Raw genomic sequence first — 22,060 nt, forward strand, 5'->3', positions numbered from 1 at the left:
CAGATTTTGCATCTTCCCAACCCAAATCTTGAAAAACAAGATAATCAAACACCCTATAAATCGGGTCATTAGCAACAAGTTTCTCTACACATCTTCTCTTTCTTATCTAAGTTTACTATTAATAATTTTCTCTCTAATCATGGCAAATGATAATTTCAGTTTTGTGGAAGATCTTAGTGTGGCTAGCGACTTCTGGAACATGAAGGCCCGGATCATACGTAAGTGGGAACAAACCTTCAAGGTCGACATGGTGCTTCTCGATGAGAGGGTAATGAATATGGTTTTCATTTATTAGTTTATAAGATGTATCTAACCTGTTTTGATTTCCCGTTTAAGAAATGGTTTATTGTTTCAGGGAAACAAAATACAAGCACAATGTAAGAACCTTCTTTTGGGAGATTTTGGCCAATATCTTAAAGAGGACTCCACCATTGTTATAAGGAGGTTCGGTGTGGCTGAGCAGCGAGATAAGTATCGTGTGCTTCCTCTCAATCACAAGATAAACTTATTCAAGTGTTCCTCTATTCAAACTGTAACTTCCTTCCAAGGGCATCCCTATGGCTTTGATTTTGTTCCTTTTGATCAAATCATTGACAACAGGGCACGCGAGAGATTTACTATTGGTTAGTAATGTCTCTGAAAACTTTTAAAAACATGTTTCCACTAATATGTTTTCTTAGTAATCGGGGTTATGTTCTATTGTTGTAGATGTAATGGGCAGGATTGCGTCTTGTGGTGACCTTGACATCTTCAAGAACAAAGAGAAGGAAAGCAAAAGGATGAACTTTGAGTTGGAGGACTTAACGTATGCTTCCTTTTTCCTTCATGTTGGTTATACAGAAATTGAAACCTCCACATTAGATTATTAAAATGATTATTCGGGAATTATAGAACACCATATTGGGAAGATAATATAATGTGAAAACTAATATAACATGTTTACTGCTTCATTTTGGTTATACAGAAATTGGTTCCTCCACATTAGATTATTAAAATGGTTATTGGGGAATTATAGAACACCATATTGGGAAGATAATATAATGTGAAAACTAATATAACATGTTTACTCCTTCATTTTGGTTATACAGAAATTGGTTCCTCCACATTAGATTATTAAAATGATTATTGGGGAATTATAGAACACCATATTGGGAAGATAATATAATGTGAAAACTAATATAACATGTTTACTCCTTATGTCAACTGTGTCATTTTAAATCATGTTGCTTGAAGTGGCAATGTTATCAAATGTACTCCATGGGGAAAGTATGCTGAGCAATTGAACAAATTCATTGCCAACAACAAGTCGACCGAGATGGTTATTGCTATTCTTCAACATGCTAAATTGAAGAGATTTAACAGTATGCTAAATTGAAGAGATTTAACAGTAAGTTTGCATACTTAGGTACAGAGCCTTAAAACATATACCAGCACTCTATATAGTCAAATGAATTTTGTGTAATGTCATTGTGTTTAGGAGAGCTAACTGTTCAGAATGACATGTATGGAACTAGACTTTTTCTTAATGAAGATATCCAAGAAGCAAATGACTTGAGAAGGGGGTACACTACTTTATCCATACCTTATTTTTTGAAGGAAGTAAATGAAACGTATGGAAACACCTTTTGAATTCTAACAGTGACCTCATGGATTTATATTATTCATTAATTTGTTGTTTCAACCTAATATTGAGAGATGGTGTTGGTGCTGCCTCGCAAACCATCCTAGAGTCCCAGATTGTTTATCCTGAACATAAAGACTTTGTTATCGACACTATCAGAAAGCATGTGGATGAGATTGGGGAATGCCGTGAGGTATCTCCTATTCTATATATGTGATTATAGAACACTGATTTATTAATTGCAAAAGACCACATGTTCATACTTTCTTAAAAATCATTTAGGAAGCAAATTATGTTGTTCTTGCTAAAATAAGAATGATTGAAGAGGATGTTGGTTGGTTTTACGTTGCGTGTCGTCAACATAGCAAGAAGGTTTTGACTAAAGAAGAATTTCTAGAGCAAACTACTGAAATTCCAATCCATTTTCTGGAAGCTCCAATTGACAGTCTTTGGTGTGTTGCTTGCAATGATATTGCCACCTCTTTTCTCCCAAAGTATATATCTTCTTCACTCAAATATTACATACAAGGTTACTATCCATTACTTAAGAATACTTTGTCAATTATGTTTAGGTACAAGCTTCAATTTCGAGTCCAAGACCACACAAGTTCATCTTCTCTGGTGATGTTCGACAAAGATGTTGCTAAACTCATCGGTATGTCTGCAAATGATATTCGTGAGAGACAAATAAAGTCAGGTGAGGTTGACACTTTCCCTCATGAGTTCAATGTGTTGCTAAATAAGCTCTATGCTTTCAAGATCTCTGTTGCAAAGTACAACTTTGAAAACGACTACTTGGTGTACACCGTGGCGAAAGTATCTCAAGACCCTCAAATCATTGAGGAACTCCAAAAAAGTGATGAAGATGATGAGGTAACAACTTTTTATCGTTAATTTAATTATCGTACAATGAATCATTTTTTCTGCAAAAGGCTAATTAGCCATGTAACGATTTCATAGGGAAGCCGTGGTGAAGGTTATATTATCGGTGCTAAGCTTGGTGAGTCCTCCCAGTCTAAGTATGGAGACAGCTCGCAGTCTGAAGCTGTCTTTGACTCCGCTCATGTTGGAGTGGTTTCTAAGGTTAATTACAGTACTCTTGGTTTAGACAATTTCATCATGTTTACCCTGTTGAATACCACGGTTGGTATTGTTCTGAAGGTTATGTATGATGTACTTACAGAGTCTTTGTGATGTATGTGAAGGATGGTGTGTCCTCTTCCGCCGAATCTTTGGATACCCCCTCCCCCCCGAAAAGAAGTCTCCCACAAGTCCTGGTGAGAAAAGGGATGTGGCACATTTTGGTGAAGGAAAAGTAGCCGACCAAGTCTCTACTTCTAAAAGGAGCAAGAAGAAGGTTGAAATTTAAATTAGTTTCAAGTACAAGCAGCAAACTTCTACCTCTTTTGGTGAATCTTTTGGTGAATCTTTTGCTGAATCTTTTGGGTATCTCATGGTGTTTTGGAATCTGCTATGTAGAAGGACCATCTTAGTTTCTGTTTAGTTCTTTATTGGGCAACATTAGTATTTAGAATTTAACTTTGCTGCTTTGTAACTTCATTTAGAAGTATCCCTTCTATATGCTATGGACATGTAGAAGTTCAACTTCTAATGCTACTATCTAAACAATCTTTTGTTATCTACAATTCAGCTCGACTTCAATGTGCTGCTGTTACTTGCTCAACTACAATTTGCAAGTTATAAAAAGTATACAATAATTATGTAGTATCACTTTTAACTTCAAGTTTACATTTGCTAAACAAACACCTTCAATTCATATCGATTCTTGATTTGCAACAACTTGGTTTTAATTTAAATATGTTAGTTCATTTTAAACTCTTGCCTTTGAAATTGAGGTGAATATTTAGTTGATTGTTACATTCAAATATAAAAAGTGTTCATGTAAAAATACAACATAAATTACCCAGCCCATTTTTTAATTGTTCCATTTTTTAATTGCAAATTTTCACTTTCTCACCCAACTTTTTATAGTTTTTCCCTGTATTTTAATGTGTACACAATCCTCTTGACAAATACAACATAAATTACCCACCCCATCTTAATTGAAATGACACCCAGATTTTGGGTAGTGAGGGCAAATTTTTATAGCTTCTTTCTCTATTTTAAAGTCTCCACAATCCTTTTGACAAATACAAGATAAATTACCCACCCCATCTAAATTGAAATCACACCTTTTTAAAAAGTGAGGGAAAATTATCTTTAATCAACATTTTGAAACACACTTTCGAATTATTCAAAGTTACTTGAAAATCACTTTTTTAAAATTTGAGGGAAAATTCTCTTGAATGAAAATTTTGAAATACAATTTCAAATTATTCAAGGTAAATTAACCACCCACATCTTAATTGAAACACACACAATATGAAAACTTTAACACACCTCCAACCTTTAACTTCTTAACACACCTCCAACTTTCAACTTTTAAATAAATAATTGATGAATATACCAAAACACCAATTAATGGAAGAACATAGTGATGGTGAAGGTGTGTTATCACCATCAAGCTCTGCATGTAATCGTAAGAAGAGGAGAACTATTTTACAATGTCGTAAGGTTAATGCAGGTACTAACTTACGATGTCAAAGTAGCCCGTCAAGATCACCCCTTTCAAACATTACAAACTCGTCCATAAACCCTATTAAAGTTACTCCAATATCAACTCTGCTTACACCATTATCAAGTAGATATACTGCTTTTAAAAGCAATCCCGCGAGTCTGTGTACTCCTTCATCGACAGTAATTCAACAACCTATATCGACAATATATCGCAGTACAAGTACAAGTATTCCAGACTTTACTTCTCCATTATCTTCTATTCCATGTTCATCACTTTCTAATGGTAATTTTCCATCACTTTTGCTATTATAATTATATTATGACAATTAATTTTGTATCACTGTCATGTGTACTTAAGGGTAAATTTTAATCCATGTATGGTGCAACTGTAAACTATTGTTAGTAGCACTTAGTGAAATCTTGTATGTTTATGTTATGCAAGATCCATCCAATAAGACACTCTCAAATTGCATTCATCATACTCCTCCAATTGAATTCAAAGATGCATCTAGACCAGGAGTTGATAATACGAGGGAAAGTCTGAATTATTTGAGAAAAGGAAAGCAAAAAGTGTGTATTGGTATTCAAGAAAAAAACTTTCCAAGTCCAATGCCTGCATCATTGTGCAATAAGCCTATTAGAAAGTCCAATTCTAGACCCAAATCCACCCATTTGAACACGAATGACATACCTCTAATCAATTTGGAGATGCTTAATGATCCTTCAATGGAAGAAGTTAGAAAGATGAGAGGCATTTCTCCAGGTATTTTTGTTGTATAATTATTTGTCTACAATAATTATTTACATACCTGTATGTATTAAAATAATCAGATTATTTTTTAATGTTTGAAAGAATATATTGATCATGGCGATCAAATACACGTTTGTGCCAATTGTCATGCTATGTTGTGGGAAGCTGAAGCCCTTAGAGGGAATCAAAATGGTAAGAAGCGATCATTTTCCCTTTGTTGTAAGAACGGACAAGTTCAACTTCCCGACGCAATAGAACCTCCACCTTTATTACGGAATCTTTATAAAGGTTCTCATACCAGGAGCACCAATTTTATGAATAACATCCGTGCTTATAACACGATGTTCTCTTTCACTTCTATGGGTGGTAAGGTTGACAAAAGTGTTCAAAGTGGTAGAGGTCCATATTGCTTTAGACTACAGGGACAAAATTGCCATAGAATTGGCAGTTTATTGCCCGCTGTCGGAGACCAACCCAAATTTTCACAACTTTACATACACGATTCAGAGAATGAGGTTCAACATCGACTAAATGCATTCAGGTTAGTGGACATTCAAAATATACTATTAATTACATTTGAGTTGTTTCTAACATCAAAACTATTGTATGTGGACATCCAAAATAATAGTGGGAGTGGTGTAAAACGCGATGATCTTGATCCAGGCATAATAAACCTTCTTAAGAATATGCTTGACTCTTGCAATCCCCTTGTGAAGTCTTTCCGTATGGTCAGAGATTGTTTGGAAGAAAATGACTTACAAGACGTAAGCCTGAAGCTCATTTCAACCAGGGAAAAAGACGGTAGAACTTACAATTTGCCAACAGTGTCAGAAGTTGCAGCCTTAATAGTTGGTGATATTGACGGATTAGTTGATCAACGGGACATTGTTGTTAGAACTAAGTCTGGATTTCTCCAACGAATTAGTGAGTTGCACCCTTCCTACCTAGCATTACAGTATCCCTTACTTTTTCCCTTTGCTGAAGATGGTTTCAGACTTGGCATTAAACATAGAGCGATTCCAGATGACTGTACTAAACTCAAAACCAGGCTTACACTCAGAGAGTTTTTTTGCTATAGAATACAAGACCGAATCAAGCCTTTTTCATTGATAACCTATTCAAGAAAATTGTTTCACCAGTTACTGGTGGATGCATACACCATGGTGGAAGCTGATAGATTGTCTTATGTCAAAGTACAACAACCTAAACTAAGAACTAATACATTCATAAATTTGCAACAGAATGTAGCTAATGGGAACAATAATGCATCAAAAATAGGTAAACGTATATTGTTACCGTCATCGTTCACTGGTGGAGCCAGGTATATGATGCAAAAGTATTTGGATGCCATGGCTATATGCAAAACGGTAGGATATCCCGATCTTTTCATAACAATTACTTGCAATCCCAACTGACCAGAGATACATAGGTGTTTGTTTAATAAAAATCTAAGGCCTGAGGATAGGCCTGATATTCTTACAAGACTTTTCAAGATGAAACTCGATCACCTTATAAACGAGTTCAAGAATGATCAAATTTTTGGTCCTCTACAAGCAGGTCAGTTTCTTTCTTTATACTTCCCATTTCGTTTATACATTCTAACACTAACCATCAAATAACAGAGTTTTTTACTAATTATTTGGCAATCAACTTGAAACAGTTCTTTATACAGTGGAATTTCAAAAACGTGGCCTACCTCATGCGCATATCTGTTTGTTTTTGAGCCCTGACCACAAGTTTCCAACAGCAGCACATGTAGATCAGTTAATTAGTGCTGAAATTCCTGACAAAGAAGAAGATCCTGTGTTGTATGAACTTGTGAGTCAATTTATGATTCATGGGCCTTGTGGTAAAGATAACCCCAGTTGTCCCTGCATGGTTCAACAGAAATGCACCAAAAATTTTCCGAAAAAATATAAAGAGGAAACCTCTGTTGATGATGATGGATATCTTGTGTATAGGCGTCGAAACACAGGACGTACAGTGGAAAAAAATGGTGTCCCAGTTGACAATAGATTTGTTGTTCCTTATAATGCTTCCCTTCTTCGAAAGTACCAATGTCACATAAATGTAGAAGCTTGCAACCAGTCAGGTGCGATCAAGTATTTATTTAAATATATAAACAAAGGACCTGATAGAGTGACGGCTTTCGTATATCAAACAAATCAGCAGAAAGATAAAGATTGTCAAGAGTCTCCAGTTGATGAGGTCAAAAATTACCTCGATTGCAGGTAAAATCTGCCTTAAATATGTTTTTGGCATTTTAAAAAACTATCGCTTTAACACTTTAAAATTAACACTCCCTTATTGTGGCAGGTATGTTTCTGCTTGTGAGGCGGCTTGGAGGATTTATGGTTATGATATACACTATGGATGGCCTCCTGTTGAAATACTACCATTTCATGACAAAGATCAGCAGAGTATTGTATATGATGAGAACGCTAACCTATGCGATATTGTCACTAATCCGACTGTCAAACAGTCAATGTTTATTCAGTGGATGGAATTAAACAAGGTTGACGCCTTTGCCAGAACCTTGCTATATGTCCAGTTCCCAAGACATTATGTTTGGATTCGTAAGTATAGGAAATGGGAAAAAAGAACACATCCCGGTGGTAGTATTGGAAGAATTTCTTATGTTCCACCCTCACTTGGAGATGTTTACTATTTGAGGATGTTGTTGAATCATGTCAGAGGTCCACAATTTTGGAAAGAATTAAAAACTTTTGATGGCCAGACGTTTGAAACCTACAAAGAGGTATGTGAAACAATGGGCCTTTTGAGTGATGATAAGGAATACGTTGAAGCAATTGAAGAAGCCAGCGGTTGGGCAACGGGTACTTTTTTGCGCCATTTCTTTGTCATGTTATTACTTTCTAATTCCATAACATCTCCAGTTCACTTATGGTCAAAAACTTGGAAGTTTCTAAGCGAAGACATTCAACACCGGCAACGGTCCATTCTTAATTGTCCCGGTAACATATTATATTTCATTGTTTATATATTTCTTTGTTGTATATATAACACATTCTTTGAGGAATGTTTAACAAACATCAAAGCTTTGTATAGGTTTGGTTCTTCAACAAGATGAATTGAAAAACCTATGTCTATCAGATATTGAAGGGTTGCTCAAAAGTAACGGCAGTACACTCAGAAATTTCCCGGATATGCCATGCCCTGACGAGGATTATGTAACATGCTTGAACAATCAATTGATACGAAGTGAACTTATGTATGATAAAGTTGCTTTACAAACTGAGCATGCGACTTATTTAAGTAGCTTAACCCAAGAACAGCATCATGTTTATGATACTGTTATACAGGCAGTTGACAAGAATGAAGGTGGTGTTTTTTTTGTATATGGATATGGGGGTACTGGGAAGACCTTCCTTTGGAAAACACTAACAGCTGCTATACGTTCTAGAGGTGATATCGTACTAAATGTTGCATCAAGTGGCATCGCATCTCTGTTGCTAGACGGGGGAAGGGCGGCACACTCAAGATTTATTATTCCAATACATATATTGGAAAATTCAGTATGTTCAATCGACCCCCAAAGTGATCTTGCTGGTTTAATTAAGAAAACAAAACTAATTATTTGGGACGAGGCACCCATGATACACAAACACTGTTTTGAGGCTCTTGATAGATCTATGAGAGACATCTTAAGTTCTGATACGCCCAATTGTGATAACTTGGTGTTTGGAGGCAAGGTTGTCCTCTTTGGTGGAGACTTTAGACAAATTTTACCAGTTATTCCCAAGGGCACCAGAAGCGACATTGTAAATGCATCATTGAATTCTTCTTATCTGTGGAATCATTGTCGTGTACTCAAGTTAACTGTAAACATGAGGTTACGAGTTGGGAGCTCGGAGTCCGATTTAAACGAAATAAAAATGTTTGCGGATTGGATCTTAAAGCTTGGTGATGGTCTTCTTGGCGAGGCAAATGATGGAGAAGTAGACATTCCAATCCCTGCAGACTTACTTATTGACGATATCGATGACCCAGTGAAATCTCTAATTATGTTTACATATCCTAATATGGATTCTAACTTGCATGATCCGCTTTATTTCCAACAAAGAGCCATACTTGCTCCAACCCACAATTTAGTCAATTCTATCAATGAAAAGTTGCTTCAAATGATTCCAGGCACCTTTACTTAGCACTCTTTGTTTTATAAATAAAGTTTTGATGTTCTACTAATTTCATTGCATATTCTCATTTATTTGATTTTTTCAATAGTTAATAAATTCCCTCCTTTGCTTTTCAAATTACCACAAATGGTTGCAGGTGAAGAAACAATCTATCTTAGTGCTGATAGTATATGTGAATCTGAACAACCTACCGAGTTTGATAGTGCTTTATTTTCTACTTAGGTTTTAAACAATATGCAACTATCGGGGTTACCTAACCATAGATTAGTTTTGAAAGTTGGCACTCCAGTCATGTTACTTAGGAACATTGACCAATCAAATGGTTTATGCAATGGAACACGCCTACAAGTCATCAAACTTGGAAAGCATGTCATTGAGGCAAAAGTCATCACCGGTACCAACATTGGTCAATGTACTTTAATTTCAAGATTGAAGATGACACCATCAGACAAAAGAATTTCGGTCCGAATATGTCGAAGGCAGTTTCCTATTGCTGTATGCTTTGCAATGACGATAAACAAAAGCCAGGGTCAATCTCTTGATCGTGTGGGTTTGTATCTTCCTCGGCCAGTTTTCAGCCACGGCCAGTTGTATGTTGCTGTATCCCGAGTCAAAAGTAAGAAGGGACTGAAGATCTTGATCACTGATAAAGATGGGAACCTTGGGGCCAGTACAACTAATGTTGTTTTTAAAGAAGTTTTGCAATACTTATGAAATGTGTTAACTTAATGTTAAAACTATGTTGTTCTTTTGGTTTGCTATCACTACTAACGCAAGTGATTCATGTTGACTCTCTATTCACATATGATTCCCCCTTGAATCTAATGGTTTGTCAAAACCATTATATGAATACATAATAATTAAAAACTTCCATCTGGATCAATGAACATATCTATATTCAAAAGTTAGGCTGCTGTTGTGAATTACAACCATGTAATAATGCAAGATAACGATTAATAGAGAACATATGTACATATACAAGATAAATTACACATAAATACGACCCCTAATTAAATACATACACAAGGTTTTTCAACTTAATACATCAATAGGCCTTATAAAACCTACATAATAGTACCTAATAATACGCCAAACGTTCTTAAAACCCCTTATAATACTAGCAAGTTTTGTTACAGAAACCAACCGACATACCAAAATACAAAGTTCCAACAGATACAATGCCAATAGACAATACGAGAAATAGTACCAAGTATCATACATGTTGAACATTACCATGAAAAGTTCTTCCACCCATTTAAAAAATCAGTAACTTTGCTTAAAATATTATGTCAAAATCAGCCACGTCTCCTTCACATTTGTCAATATTGAATTGAAGCGTAAATTCACAGTTGACATTATCATTTACAACCTTACCACTGTCTTCAATGACTTTTTTCCAGTTGACTTGCAGCAAAACATGGGTGTCATCTCCCGGTCGCCTGCGGTCCCAACGAATAAAAACTTTTCCAGGATACCAAGCAGTCTGATAATGAACCTTAGCCCAAAGGTACTTCTGCATTTCATGCATTCCAACAAACTTCTTGGGAATAGTCTAAAATATAAAATAGATCATATTAGGTTTGGATAATTAAAAATAACACAATTTTATAAATATGTATACATATATATATATATACACAATTAAGAATAGATAATTACCAGGCAACGTGTTCTTAGGTTATGAGGACGAAGTTGCAGAGTCATCAATGAGTCAACATGTGGTACAACATTCGCTTCATTAATCGCAGCTTCAACATCATGTTGTGCTACATCAGCCGTGTATAGGATGTGTTGTTTAAAAAAGTCCGCATAATCTTCATCCCAATCACTTCTAGAATCCGGAGAAGCATAAGAAGTCCCAACATCAACAACCCCTATACGAATTGTATAATACACAGGTCATTTAAAAAACATACAATAACTTTTATAATTTCACAAATATAACGTAGTTAATTTAATTTGAATAGACTGACTTTCTGCAACAAAGTGAGCACAAACTGCATTCGTCTTAAATAGATCACAAAGATGCAGGTATGCACTGAACAAAAGTTCATCATAACGAATAATAGCCCTCTCATAAGTGAACAATTTGCAGCGACGGACAAAGGACTTAGGCACAACCTGCAACAAGTATTATCTCTTTAATGCTCATACTATATATTATCCAAAAATATACCAGTTGATATGCATAAATAAACTCCATAAGTGATTACCAGAATTGGTTTCACAACACTATCAAATTGTATTCTTTGAAAGAAGCATGATGCCAGATCTGAATGACTTTTATGATAATTTTTATATCTGCATATATGACTTCTTATGTCCACACGGTCTACATCATTTGCCAACAAGTTCATTTCATGTTCATTTTGTTCTTCATTACCTTCAGCCACCAAAATTGTGTGTTGCTAACAATTCACAAATAATGTTGTGCTACCAAAAAACATATTTTATAACTTATAGAAAAACTTACTTAACAAAGTTGCATCTAGACCAATTCCATCGCTATTGAAAATATCAATTTTGAAACTCACATTCTTCAACTTTGTCAACCTCATAATGTAGCCAACTTGGAGGTTGTTTTTATAGCAAAAATTGGTCCACGCAATACCTTCAAAACCAGTTGCCAGTCTTCGCACACCATCCCCCATATAATCGTAGAAGATATCGACTGTTTGAACACATCTTTTCCCTGATATAGTTGTAGAGGTCTGGCTTTCTCTGTCTTCGTTTTCGTTTAAATCCGACAACAAGAAATTATCAAATGCCTATATAACATTATATCCAACACTTTATTCTTAAAACAATGGGGTTACATATCAAAAGGCAGAGTTTCAGAAATTTGGTAAAAAAGCCAACATGTTTCACAAATGTAGCTTCACTTGCCACCGTTAAACTACTATTAATAAAAGCGGAATCCCTGGACTTGCGGAACTCATGACCATCAGGGCTAAATGTTTCTACTATAAACGTACGCTTCTTTATCCAGGTGAAACAAAACTTACCAATCTCACTACCAAATATTGATTTCACAAATGCACCCCACTGACCACCATAAATCTTATAGCATGGACCTCCGAATTTATAAGTACAAACATAGTATTTTTTATTATCATAATCAACCAATTTCAATGACTGGCAATCTGTTGGTAAGAAGGTCGTGAAATTTTGGGGTAACATCTAAACACAAGGTCAATGGAGTATACAATTCATTAAACTAATATTCCAACAAGAGTGTTTATAAATAATTGCATAAAAAAATAGTTCATATTTCTTACCAATCCTTCTAGCAATTCTTTATTATCACCAGCAGTAACAAGAATTTGGAATTCCAATTCCTGAAATTTAAACATTATTATACATTTCCTTTATTAACACATAAACAACTTTAACGGTAATAACAAGGGAAATCAATCTGCAACTTTTTCAATGGAATTTCAATCAACGAAATATGTATCTATCAAAACATAGTAACAAAGAAAAGAGACTACATGACAGCCTATTTTGCCAATCTAGGGTTATACATGTGAAAATATTAAAGAAAACAAAGGAAAGAAATCCTGGAGAAATCCTGGCCGTAAATGATAATGGAAGTTAGAATTACTTACCTCAAATGCCATGGCCGTAAATGATAATGGAGAAATCCTGGAGTTGTCGATAGACTTTAGGGTAGAAGGGGAACTGCGTGAAAAACAAAGGAAAGAAATCCAAATTTTTGGTAGGTACACTTCTTAATGTTTACCTTTTAATTAGGTTTTCAATTTTTTAAAATTTATTCAATCATAACAGTATAACACAACAAATTTTGGCTGAAGCTTAAAAAGTCTGTAAACCATAACTTTTATGGTCCAATGGAGGCCCAAAAGTTTTCTTTACTAAATTTAATCAAGTATAATTTTTTTTTCAATTGTATATGATGTATTTTATGTGATTCTAAATATTGAATGTATATGACATATTTTAGATGTGTAACTATGTTCAATGATTTCTTGTAAGTATGTGCCAAAGAAAATAGCAATAATGAAATTCATGAGCAAAATAAAAAGTAAAATCATAAACAGTTAAAATAGTTTAAAGTATAAACTCTTTATGATAAATGATGAGAAAGACTAACATATAATTTTTGTAAACTAATTTAACAGAGGGAGTTTCATTATCTACTGCTTGTCATCACTCTTTCTTATGTGATTGGCGTACTCTAACACTCTAGCTGTGTGGACCGATGAGATGTTTAGATAAACAAATTTCAAAGTAAAAAAACATATTTATTATATATGTTTAGGATCTACAATCAAGTGATAGTTGATAAACTTTTACAACTAACGACTTGACTATTAGTTGTGCAGTATATTTGTTCCATTTTAAGTTAAAACTTACCTTATAAATTGTTACATTTTATTTTTGGGCATTATTCTATAATTTAGAACTTATAATTTGTCTTAATCAATATTGAGTAAATGTTAAAACATTTTTAAGATACGAGCATAGCACCCGCGCGTTGCAGCGGCTAGAAGATGAAGACAATATAAAATGAAGGAGGTGGTGGTGATCGAAGAATGCAAAGGAGAAGGATGTTGTGTGTTTTGTGGGTTTAAATTTTTGATAAGGGTACTTTCGGTAGATACTTGAGAAGGTGTAAAAAACAATAGAAGTAAGAAGGGTATTATGAGAATGAAAAAGTTGCTTAATTTCTTAAAACCAATACCCTTTATAAGGGTTTATAGATATCTATTCATAAAAAAAATAATTAATATAACCAATACATTTAACTAATTAAATTTATTTTCAATGTCGTTAAATAATAATGTAACGTCAACAAAATTTTATATCAATGCCTATCAATTGACCGTGTTTCCACACGGGTCTAAAACTAGTTATTATTGTATAGTAAGATAACTATTTTGTAACCTCCTTGGAAGAATGTTTGATGCAAAATCATTGGTAATTGCAAAAAAAGTGCAGCCAACTTATGGGAATAAAAATGAGAACAATTTATTAAGAAAGTAAAGTTAACTGTAGTTTCATGCAATGTGCATCCTCATTGTTATAGTTCAAAATGCATCCTTGTTTATTTAGTTAATGAATCAAAAAGTGCATCCAGATTATTACGGTTTGTTTGCATCCATTGTTTTAAGATGATTTGTGCATCCAATTCGAGTTATGCATCCTCATTTAGAGTTATGCAGCCTATTCTAAAAAAATTTGTGCATCCAGATGCTTTCAGTTTGTTTGCATCCATTGTTTTAAGATGATATGTGCATCCAATTCGAGTTATGCATCTATATTTAGGAGTTATGCATGCTAATATAAAATAATTTGTGCATGCATCTATAAGATTTTAGTTTAGTACAGAAATATGTACAAGAAACAGAAAGACAGATTGGGAGCGTGGTAAAGAGTAAACAAATTGTCAAACCGGCAGAGGCACTAACGTCTCCCTATAGTAACAGAATTGTGGAAATCGAATTGTCAAATATGGAACATGTATTGATATTGATATATCTTATACTATAAGACAGTTGAACTAAAGACTTATTAATCAATCAAATCGTTCAATTTTATCAAAATTGATTCTCGCTTATGTCATCATTTAGATTAGCTATAAATTAAAAATTCTAATAATCATTATCCAAATATATTATTATATTAGTATTTATATTAATTTTTATAAAAAATCTCATTAATTTACACTTTTTTTGTTTTCCATCAATAATTTACATTTTTTAGCCCTCAATACTTAATTTATATTTACTTTTAGCATCAACTTGAAGAAATTTTTTAAAAAAAGTTACAAGGTATTTATATTTAATTTTTTAAAGTTTCAATTGTCACTCAAATCAAGAATCTTAATTGTTATCAAAGAGTATGAAAATAATCCTAATTATTATCTAATTATCATAGGACATGTGATTGAAAGTAAACTTATTCGTGTTATGAGTCCGCATCATGATCAAATATATATACTTGAATGTCAAGTACAGGATCATAAGTATGTTTATATTTTAATTCCTAAATATCTTTAATAATAATATCAAGTTATAAGTACAACTGGTTTAAAAAATTCTATAATAGAGAAATTATTGTAGCATGTGCCTTGTGGAATGACTACGACAAACAATTCCATCAATATGTCTCAACTAATAATGACAGTGACGAACATGTGATTATTGTACTACAACTTGCAAAGTATAACACTTAGAACTGTATACGTTCAAAATTATAAGCTTTTATGAATTAAATATATGAACATCTAATATTGATAATATCGTAGGTCTAAAATCTAATAATAATCTATAAGTTACATGAAAGCCGTTCTACATTCAATTTAATATTTGAAAAGGTAGTTAAATTTATTTATATAATCAAAAATTGCTTGGAAAATAATATAGATTAATTGTATTTTGCAATTGTCTTAATTACCTTTTTTAATGTTTGATAATTTGTAACTTTCCTATTGGTTTTTACATGTTCTTATTTTTATAGTGTTTTTATTGGATAGCCCCCATATATATATATATAAACTTTGTATGTAGATGTCGGTTTCGGAAAAAGATTTAACGCGGGTTTGTTTACAATTTATAATTATATTTTGAACATTTTTAATTTTAGCTCTTAATAATCATATATCACAGATTGTATTTATCCGATTTAATTTATTTGCATTAATATTTGTCACTTGTGATTCGAAATTGAATTGAATTCACAAATTATTGTGTGTCCTGAAATTATTATTACTTTTTTTTTGTCTTTTATAATAATGTTTTTATGACAACAAAAGTAATCACTACCAGTGTAAAATCTAATGACATCATAAACTAAATTACATATAGAAATGCTACTCTAATTAAACTAATGCATTTAATTTAGATAAGTGTTTCATATTTAAACTTTTTTTTATCTACTCTAATTTGATTATTATGGATAAACTCATACAAAATGACAACCTTGACATCATGGTACAATCGTAGCAAACATAAAGTTAAAAAGATGTGGTTTGGGGATTTGCAACTTAAAGTCAGTATGTGACAACTTATTGGAGTAACCTCAAAGTCATGTTCTTTTTATTTTATAGAAATTTGAAGCACTACATATTGATGCAATTAATCATATGAGTATAATATCAAATAAAATAGCCCCTCATTCTTCTCAAACAATTTTCTTGATATATTGTTTCTGGCATATATCCGACTAATAATAGACCAAGAATGGGTGAAACGAGTCATTTTTAAAAATGTATCAAACGAATTTGGGTCAAAACGAGAGTAAGAAGTGCAAATAAGAAAATGATGTTGTCAAAGAACAATCTAACCCATTCTTTTATATTTTATCCAGGCCATTGTAACCCATTTTGAAACATAGTTCGTTTTTATTAAGCTCAAATTAACCTGTCTAGAAATTACATATGTCGACCCAAGTATCCGGTTATGAAAGAGCGCCCAATTTTTGGGTGTTTCAGATACTTTATGCATAACTTGTAACTTATACAATGTACATTAAATTTAATGCATTGGTAGGAAGAGTTATAATCTATTAGATGATTATGAAGACTTAGCTACATAAATCATATAACTTAGCCAAATATCCATGTTAATATAGTCAACGGTCGAATGCATAACCTAGAGCTCTCCTTTATCATATAGTCCAAATTGTATAATTCAAAAAAGGGCTTTTCGCTTGTAAAGGTACTCAACTGTCACGTTTTATGTAAAGGTGCATAAATCATATAACAAACTCTCAGCAAAAGTTAAACCGACTGAGACTCGCCGGAAAATTTACTAACTCGCCGGAAAAAATAAAATCACCATAACTTTGTTGTTTCTTCGAGTTTTGACTTGAAAACAACACCAAACTGCTCAAAATTGACGTCCGCACAAATCCTAACTCAAAACAATCTCGATCAGATCTCAACAACACATCTTCATGCATGGACAATGGGTGAGGTGCTCTGTTTGGTGGTGGTGATGGTGTTCCTGGCGGGTTGAGTAGGGTTGCAAGAGGCAGGGAGTTGGCCGGTGAAGGAAATGTAGTGGTGATGGCCGGAGGTGTTGTCCGATGGGGGTGGTGGTATGTTCGATGGGGTGATTTTTGGTTGGACAGGAGGAGAGGAGCTGTCACAAAGGAAAGTGAAAAAGCAAATATATATATATATATATATATATATCAAATTAAAAATAAACAAGTTTAATGTGAAGTAACCAGTCCCACATAGCCATAATCCCGTTTTATGTTCACAATAAACATAATTTCAAGTTTCCTGAACACAATAAAGCTGACTTAGAGTTCGTGCACATAATAACTTTTGAGCATTAGTTGACTGCATTCCGGAGCACTTATCCCTTATTTTTATATCAACTTTTTAGGATGAAAAATCAAAGAATTATAATATTCATCTATGTTTAATAAACAAAGAACAAACAGACAAACTCAAAGTTAAATTTGTTTTTGTTTCTAACTATGAAAAGGCCCAAGCTATTATTGTGCTTAAAAAATGTGATTTAATCTTTAGGCTTCTTTTGGGCCATGGGCTTACATGGCCTGGACTGGGTCAAGCTAGCTAGACCGGGATTTTACACAATTCAGGACATGTTTAGGAGGGTTAATGTTATCGTTGGGAGGTTACGTTATATCATGGCATATTGGCAACTTATATATACTATACTATATATATACTATAAGTTATAGTATATATTCAAACGGCTTGAGTATTGTGAAACAAGTATTAAAATATAATGTAACAAATAAGACAAAATCTTAACCATTAAATTATGGTTAAATTGATGCACGAAGATTCACTAAGCAATGGATGCACGATGATTTTCATGATGCACAGTGATTTTCATTGAAAAGAAACCTATTGTTTTATTTGTTTTACTTTAATACTTGTTTTATTTTACCTAAAACCTATATTCAAATTTAAAGAATCGTATGCAATAAATTTTAATGATGAACTGGTAAAAAGATGAGTCATTGATATATATTTTCTTACAGCCCTTATGATTTTGACGAACCAACTAAAATTAATGCTAAAGGATTTAGCTTCTTCGACCGAACCATCTAAAGGGTTTGAAGCCTTGGAATCGGATCATTTTAAAAATTTCTACTCCCTAATATTATTATGTATACGTTTGTATATGGCTTATCTACTGACGGACCATTTAATTTAATATCTCAACCAAATTATCGAGTCGAAATTTTTAAACCGATATGATTTTGCTTCCTAAATTTGCATCCTAAACCCGTCACTGACTACAAGATGATATGGAATCGTAACACATAAGCTAATAATAATTACTCCTATAATATTCTACTTTTGTATAAGCTTCAAATATGTCACATTGGATATCTATAATTTGATGAAGGCATTATTTAATACTCCTTCCGTCTCATTTTAATTTTTCAAATTTAACTTGTCAAGTTTTTTACTTTCAATTTTGATCATAAATATTTTTGTTTATACTTTACAACACTTGCTATAAAATATATGAATGAATTGAGTTTTAAATATACTTTTCATTGATATAAATTTTATTAACTAATATATAACACAAACAAAAATATTTACAGTCAAAGTTTAGAGACAAAGACTTAAAAAGTCAAAATTGGATATTTAAAATGAGTCGGAAGGAGTATTCTAAATTTTATGGACAATATTAGTCGGTGGTTGGATAGTGACGATGGAGCATTTATCAATCTATGCATTGTTGTCCTCTAAGAATAAGAATGCATTTCCACTCACATAAAAATCATCAAATAACTTTTATTAAACTAAGTGTATGTTTGATGAAGAGTCATATTCATACAATTGATATATAAATGAACTGAAATTTGCAATATATAATTCAATCATCATATGTATAGTAACTTTCATAAATATATAATGGTTCAAACTTGATTATATTATTAAAATTAAAACATAAATCACATATTTTATATTATCTAATATTAAATTCAAAGCTAGTTTTTTAAAATTAATTTAATAAAATAAAAGTCATTAAAATGTTTGTTAAGTTGTCTTTCTCCATCTAATCACTACTAGTTTACTCCTAAGTCCCCCCTCTTTGAAAAAAATACACAAGTGCTCATATTTCTTTCATTCACTCATCCAAAATTCTCCATCTCACCATGTTACCACCATCACATATTTTGTTTTTGTGTTATACTATTATTATCATGAACCACCATTTTATATGCAATCATATTCCAAACAATAACCAGATAATTAATCACAATTAGAACCATAAAACACATGAGTATTTATTATCATTATCAGAATTTAATCAACATTTCAGAAAATCCCAATGATCAAGACTATGTTGAAAGCAACCTTAAACCTCTTTAGCAGAAACTAATATATGGCCCGTTTCAAGCTGAAAATTATGTTATATCTTTATAAAAATATATAAATACAGATTTACAAGAAATTTATCTTTTATTGTGGTGTTAGCTTTTGCCAAATAGAAAATTAACTTAAACAAGTGTTCAAAATCTTGACAAATTAGATCTAGCTTAACAAACTAGATTTTAGACCCGTGTCCAACACTGAACACGGGACTTACGATATTATTAATATCAGATCTTCATACATTTAACAATTGAAGTCATAAAAGTTTACAAATTTGAAGATATATATGATTCTAAGTGTTATATTTTGCAAGTTGTAATACAATAATTACATGAGACATATTGATGGATTTGTTTGTCAAAGTCATTCCACAAGGCAAATGTTACAATAATTTCTATATTATAAAAATTTTTGAAACCAGTTATACTCATAATGTGATATTAAACATAATTGTGAAAAATTAGAGAAAAATCGAGAGTTATGATTGATCAATAAACAAATTAATTAAATGATGAAATATTATAAAAGATATTCTCAAGTTGATGGGACTAAATATTATCTATAATATAACTAAAAGAGGGGGTTGGGGGTACACTTGACACCCCTAATCCACCTCCTTGAATCTAATCCTCCCTCCTTATTAATCCTCTAATTTTTTTAATATTAATCTAAATTAATTTACACTTTTTGGTTTTTTATCACCAATTTACACTTTAACCCCAATCTAAAACAATTAATTTACACTATTTGATTTTCCATCACCAATTTACACTTTAACCTAATTTATATTTAATCATGCTTTTATATATATAGTTTACACTTTTAGAATATAAGAAATTGTAAATTTTTTATTTAACTAAAGTTGAAAAAAAGAGGTAAACTGAAATCAATATTTATATAGAGTTAGTTTTCGTATGTTTCTTCGCTGGACGGATAATTTTTGGAGTATTTTGACCGATGGAATAGCTATTCAGCTAGCAAATTTTCAAGTTGATTTCGATATATCTATTTAATATATTTGAAATCCAATTTTTTTAGCTTTGATTAATATATTTTGAGATTACCCGTCCATTGGACGGGCCTGACCACTAGTAAAAAGTATAAATTAAGTATTTAGGGCTAAAAAATATAAATTATTGATGGAAAACAAAAAAGTGTAAATTAGTGAGACTTTTGCTACAAAAATTAATAATGATTATTAGGATTTTGATGAGATAAGTGAGAATCAATTTGACGAAATTGAGCGATGTGATTGGTCAATAAGTCATTAGTTCAACTGTTTTAGGCTCGTGTATAATACACGAGGCTTACGATGTTATCAATGTTAGATGTTTTTATTATGATTTAAAACATAATATACTATTTTGAATAATAAAAATTGATCGATATATCAACACTTTGAGTTTTATATTAAAATATTTTTTTCAAATATATTCATCGAAGTTGTCTTAAAATGTTAATATATTTACATCAAATTAATTAATTAATTTTATGTTTATATGATAGAACATATTATAGGATATATATTAGTTATTATTCAATTGGATATATATAGAAATTATTTTATTGGATAAATATTAACTATTATTTTATTAGATATATATTAACAATTATTATCTATTTAATATATTAAAATCATTGGATAAAAAGTGTAAATTTGTGATGGAAAACAAAAAAGTGTAAATTAAAGTCAAAATTGAAAATAATGGTCAACTTTAAAAATTCAAGAGCAATTGTGTTTTAGTATAATAAAAGAAAAGATGGTACAAATATTACTTCTTTTTATTGATACTAATCTATTTATATTTATAAAATATATGTTTATTAATTTAATTATTTATTTATCTCCTTTTACCAATTTAGATATAAATTGTTAATTCTTTAGTTGTACGTAGTTATCCTTGTAGGTATCTGTTTATCTCTTTATCAACTTAAATATACAGTAATTTATTAATAATAATTGTAGGTAGTAATCCTTGTAGGTGATGGAATTATCTTTGTATTATTTATCTAATAATTCGACCATTTGATAATTTATTTATTAATTTGTTACCATATAATATAAATTAATTATGACAACATCGATCAAATTTTGATTTAATAAAATCGAGTCTTATGATTGGTTAATAAGCTATTAGATTAGTTATCTTTTAGTATATATAAAGATAAAGATATTGATATTTAAATATAAAATAGTCAATTTCGATCGGTATATATTTTGATAAATTAGTTTCTAAACTAGATGATATAATCAAAATTATTTGGAATTTTATGCGATACATAGTAATACCAGATATGATTTATTCAACTAGTTTCCAGTTACATATTATATTGCTACCTTTCATAAAAACTAAAAGATATATGGTTATTATTAGTTTATTACTGATAACTTTGATCATGTTTGTTTATTTTTATTTTTTTTGTTGAACGATAAATTTGGGTTTAGCGGCATGCTTCTTCAACTCCAATTTCAGAGAAAATCCATACTGGAAAAACCCCTGTTTCCATCCCTGGGAGCATTTTACTCACACCAGGATTTGAACCCAAGACCTCACAGTCTCATCAGGCTACACCATATACCAATCTATTGATTGGTAACTTTGATCATGATT

General features: G+C 31.8%; 4 protein-coding genes across 4 annotated transcripts; all 4 read left to right on the forward strand.

Annotated features, from left to right (window-relative positions):
* The first annotated feature begins 139 nt into the window (after nucleotides 1-139).
* LOC122589914 (replication protein A 70 kDa DNA-binding subunit C-like) lies at nucleotides 140-1,629 on the forward strand. Its single transcript, XM_043762248.1, has 5 exons — nucleotides 140-268; nucleotides 356-623; nucleotides 709-805; nucleotides 1,234-1,361; nucleotides 1,478-1,629. The coding sequence occupies exons 1-5, from the start codon at nucleotides 140-142 to the stop codon at nucleotides 1,627-1,629; spliced, it is 774 nt and encodes a 257-aa protein (XP_043618183.1).
* A 2,473-nt stretch (nucleotides 1,630-4,102) lies between these two features.
* On the forward strand, nucleotides 4,103-8,525 carry LOC122589924. The gene is made up of 8 exons (XM_043762259.1): nucleotides 4,103-4,481; nucleotides 4,602-4,961; nucleotides 5,052-6,270; nucleotides 6,403-6,506; nucleotides 6,610-7,180; nucleotides 7,266-7,786; nucleotides 8,019-8,383; nucleotides 8,487-8,525. The coding sequence occupies exons 1-8, from the start codon at nucleotides 4,103-4,105 to the stop codon at nucleotides 8,523-8,525; spliced, it is 3,558 nt and encodes a 1,185-aa protein (XP_043618194.1).
* A 38-nt stretch (nucleotides 8,526-8,563) lies between these two features.
* Nucleotides 8,564-9,115, forward strand: LOC122589934. Its single transcript, XM_043762269.1, has one exon. It carries the CDS (start codon nucleotides 8,564-8,566, stop codon nucleotides 9,113-9,115), a length of 552 nt encoding a protein of 183 aa, XP_043618204.1.
* A 225-nt stretch (nucleotides 9,116-9,340) lies between these two features.
* On the forward strand, nucleotides 9,341-9,820 carry LOC122589945 (ATP-dependent DNA helicase PIF1-like). The gene has a single exon (XM_043762280.1). The coding sequence runs from the start codon at nucleotides 9,341-9,343 to the stop codon at nucleotides 9,818-9,820; it is 480 nt and encodes a 159-aa protein (XP_043618215.1).
* The last annotated feature ends 12,240 nt before the right edge of the window (nucleotides 9,821-22,060 follow it).

The sequence above is a fragment of the Erigeron canadensis genome, chromosome 1 (genome assembly GCF_010389155.1).
Source record: "Erigeron canadensis isolate Cc75 chromosome 1, C_canadensis_v1, whole genome shotgun sequence".
In the NCBI taxonomy this organism is placed as follows: domain Eukaryota; kingdom Viridiplantae; phylum Streptophyta; class Magnoliopsida; order Asterales; family Asteraceae; genus Erigeron; species Erigeron canadensis.

Excerpts from the sequence above, each read along its gene's own strand:
- LOC122589924 (XM_043762259.1), top strand. The coding sequence starts at position 4,103 with ATGGAAGAACATAGTGATGGTGAAGGTGTGTTATCACCATCAAGCTCT. Across the intron at positions 7,181-7,265 it reads AAAAATTACCTCGATTGCAG|GTATGTTTCTGCTTGTGAGG; the intron begins GTAAAATCTGCC and ends TTATTGTGGCAG. Across the intron at positions 7,787-8,018 it reads AGCCAGCGGTTGGGCAACGG|GTTTGGTTCTTCAACAAGAT; the intron begins GTACTTTTTTGC and ends AGCTTTGTATAG.
- LOC122589914 (XM_043762248.1), top strand. The coding sequence starts at position 140 with ATGGCAAATGATAATTTCAGTTTTGTGGAAGATCTTAGTGTGGCTAGC. Across the intron at positions 806-1,233 it reads TTTGAGTTGGAGGACTTAAC|TGGCAATGTTATCAAATGTA; the intron begins GTATGCTTCCTT and ends TGTTGCTTGAAG. Across the intron at positions 1,362-1,477 it reads TAAATTGAAGAGATTTAACA|GAGAGCTAACTGTTCAGAAT; the intron begins GTATGCTAAATT and ends CATTGTGTTTAG.
- LOC122589945 (XM_043762280.1), top strand. The coding sequence starts at position 9,341 with ATGCAACTATCGGGGTTACCTAACCATAGATTAGTTTTGAAAGTTGGC.
- LOC122589934 (XM_043762269.1), top strand. The coding sequence starts at position 8,564 with ATGATACACAAACACTGTTTTGAGGCTCTTGATAGATCTATGAGAGAC.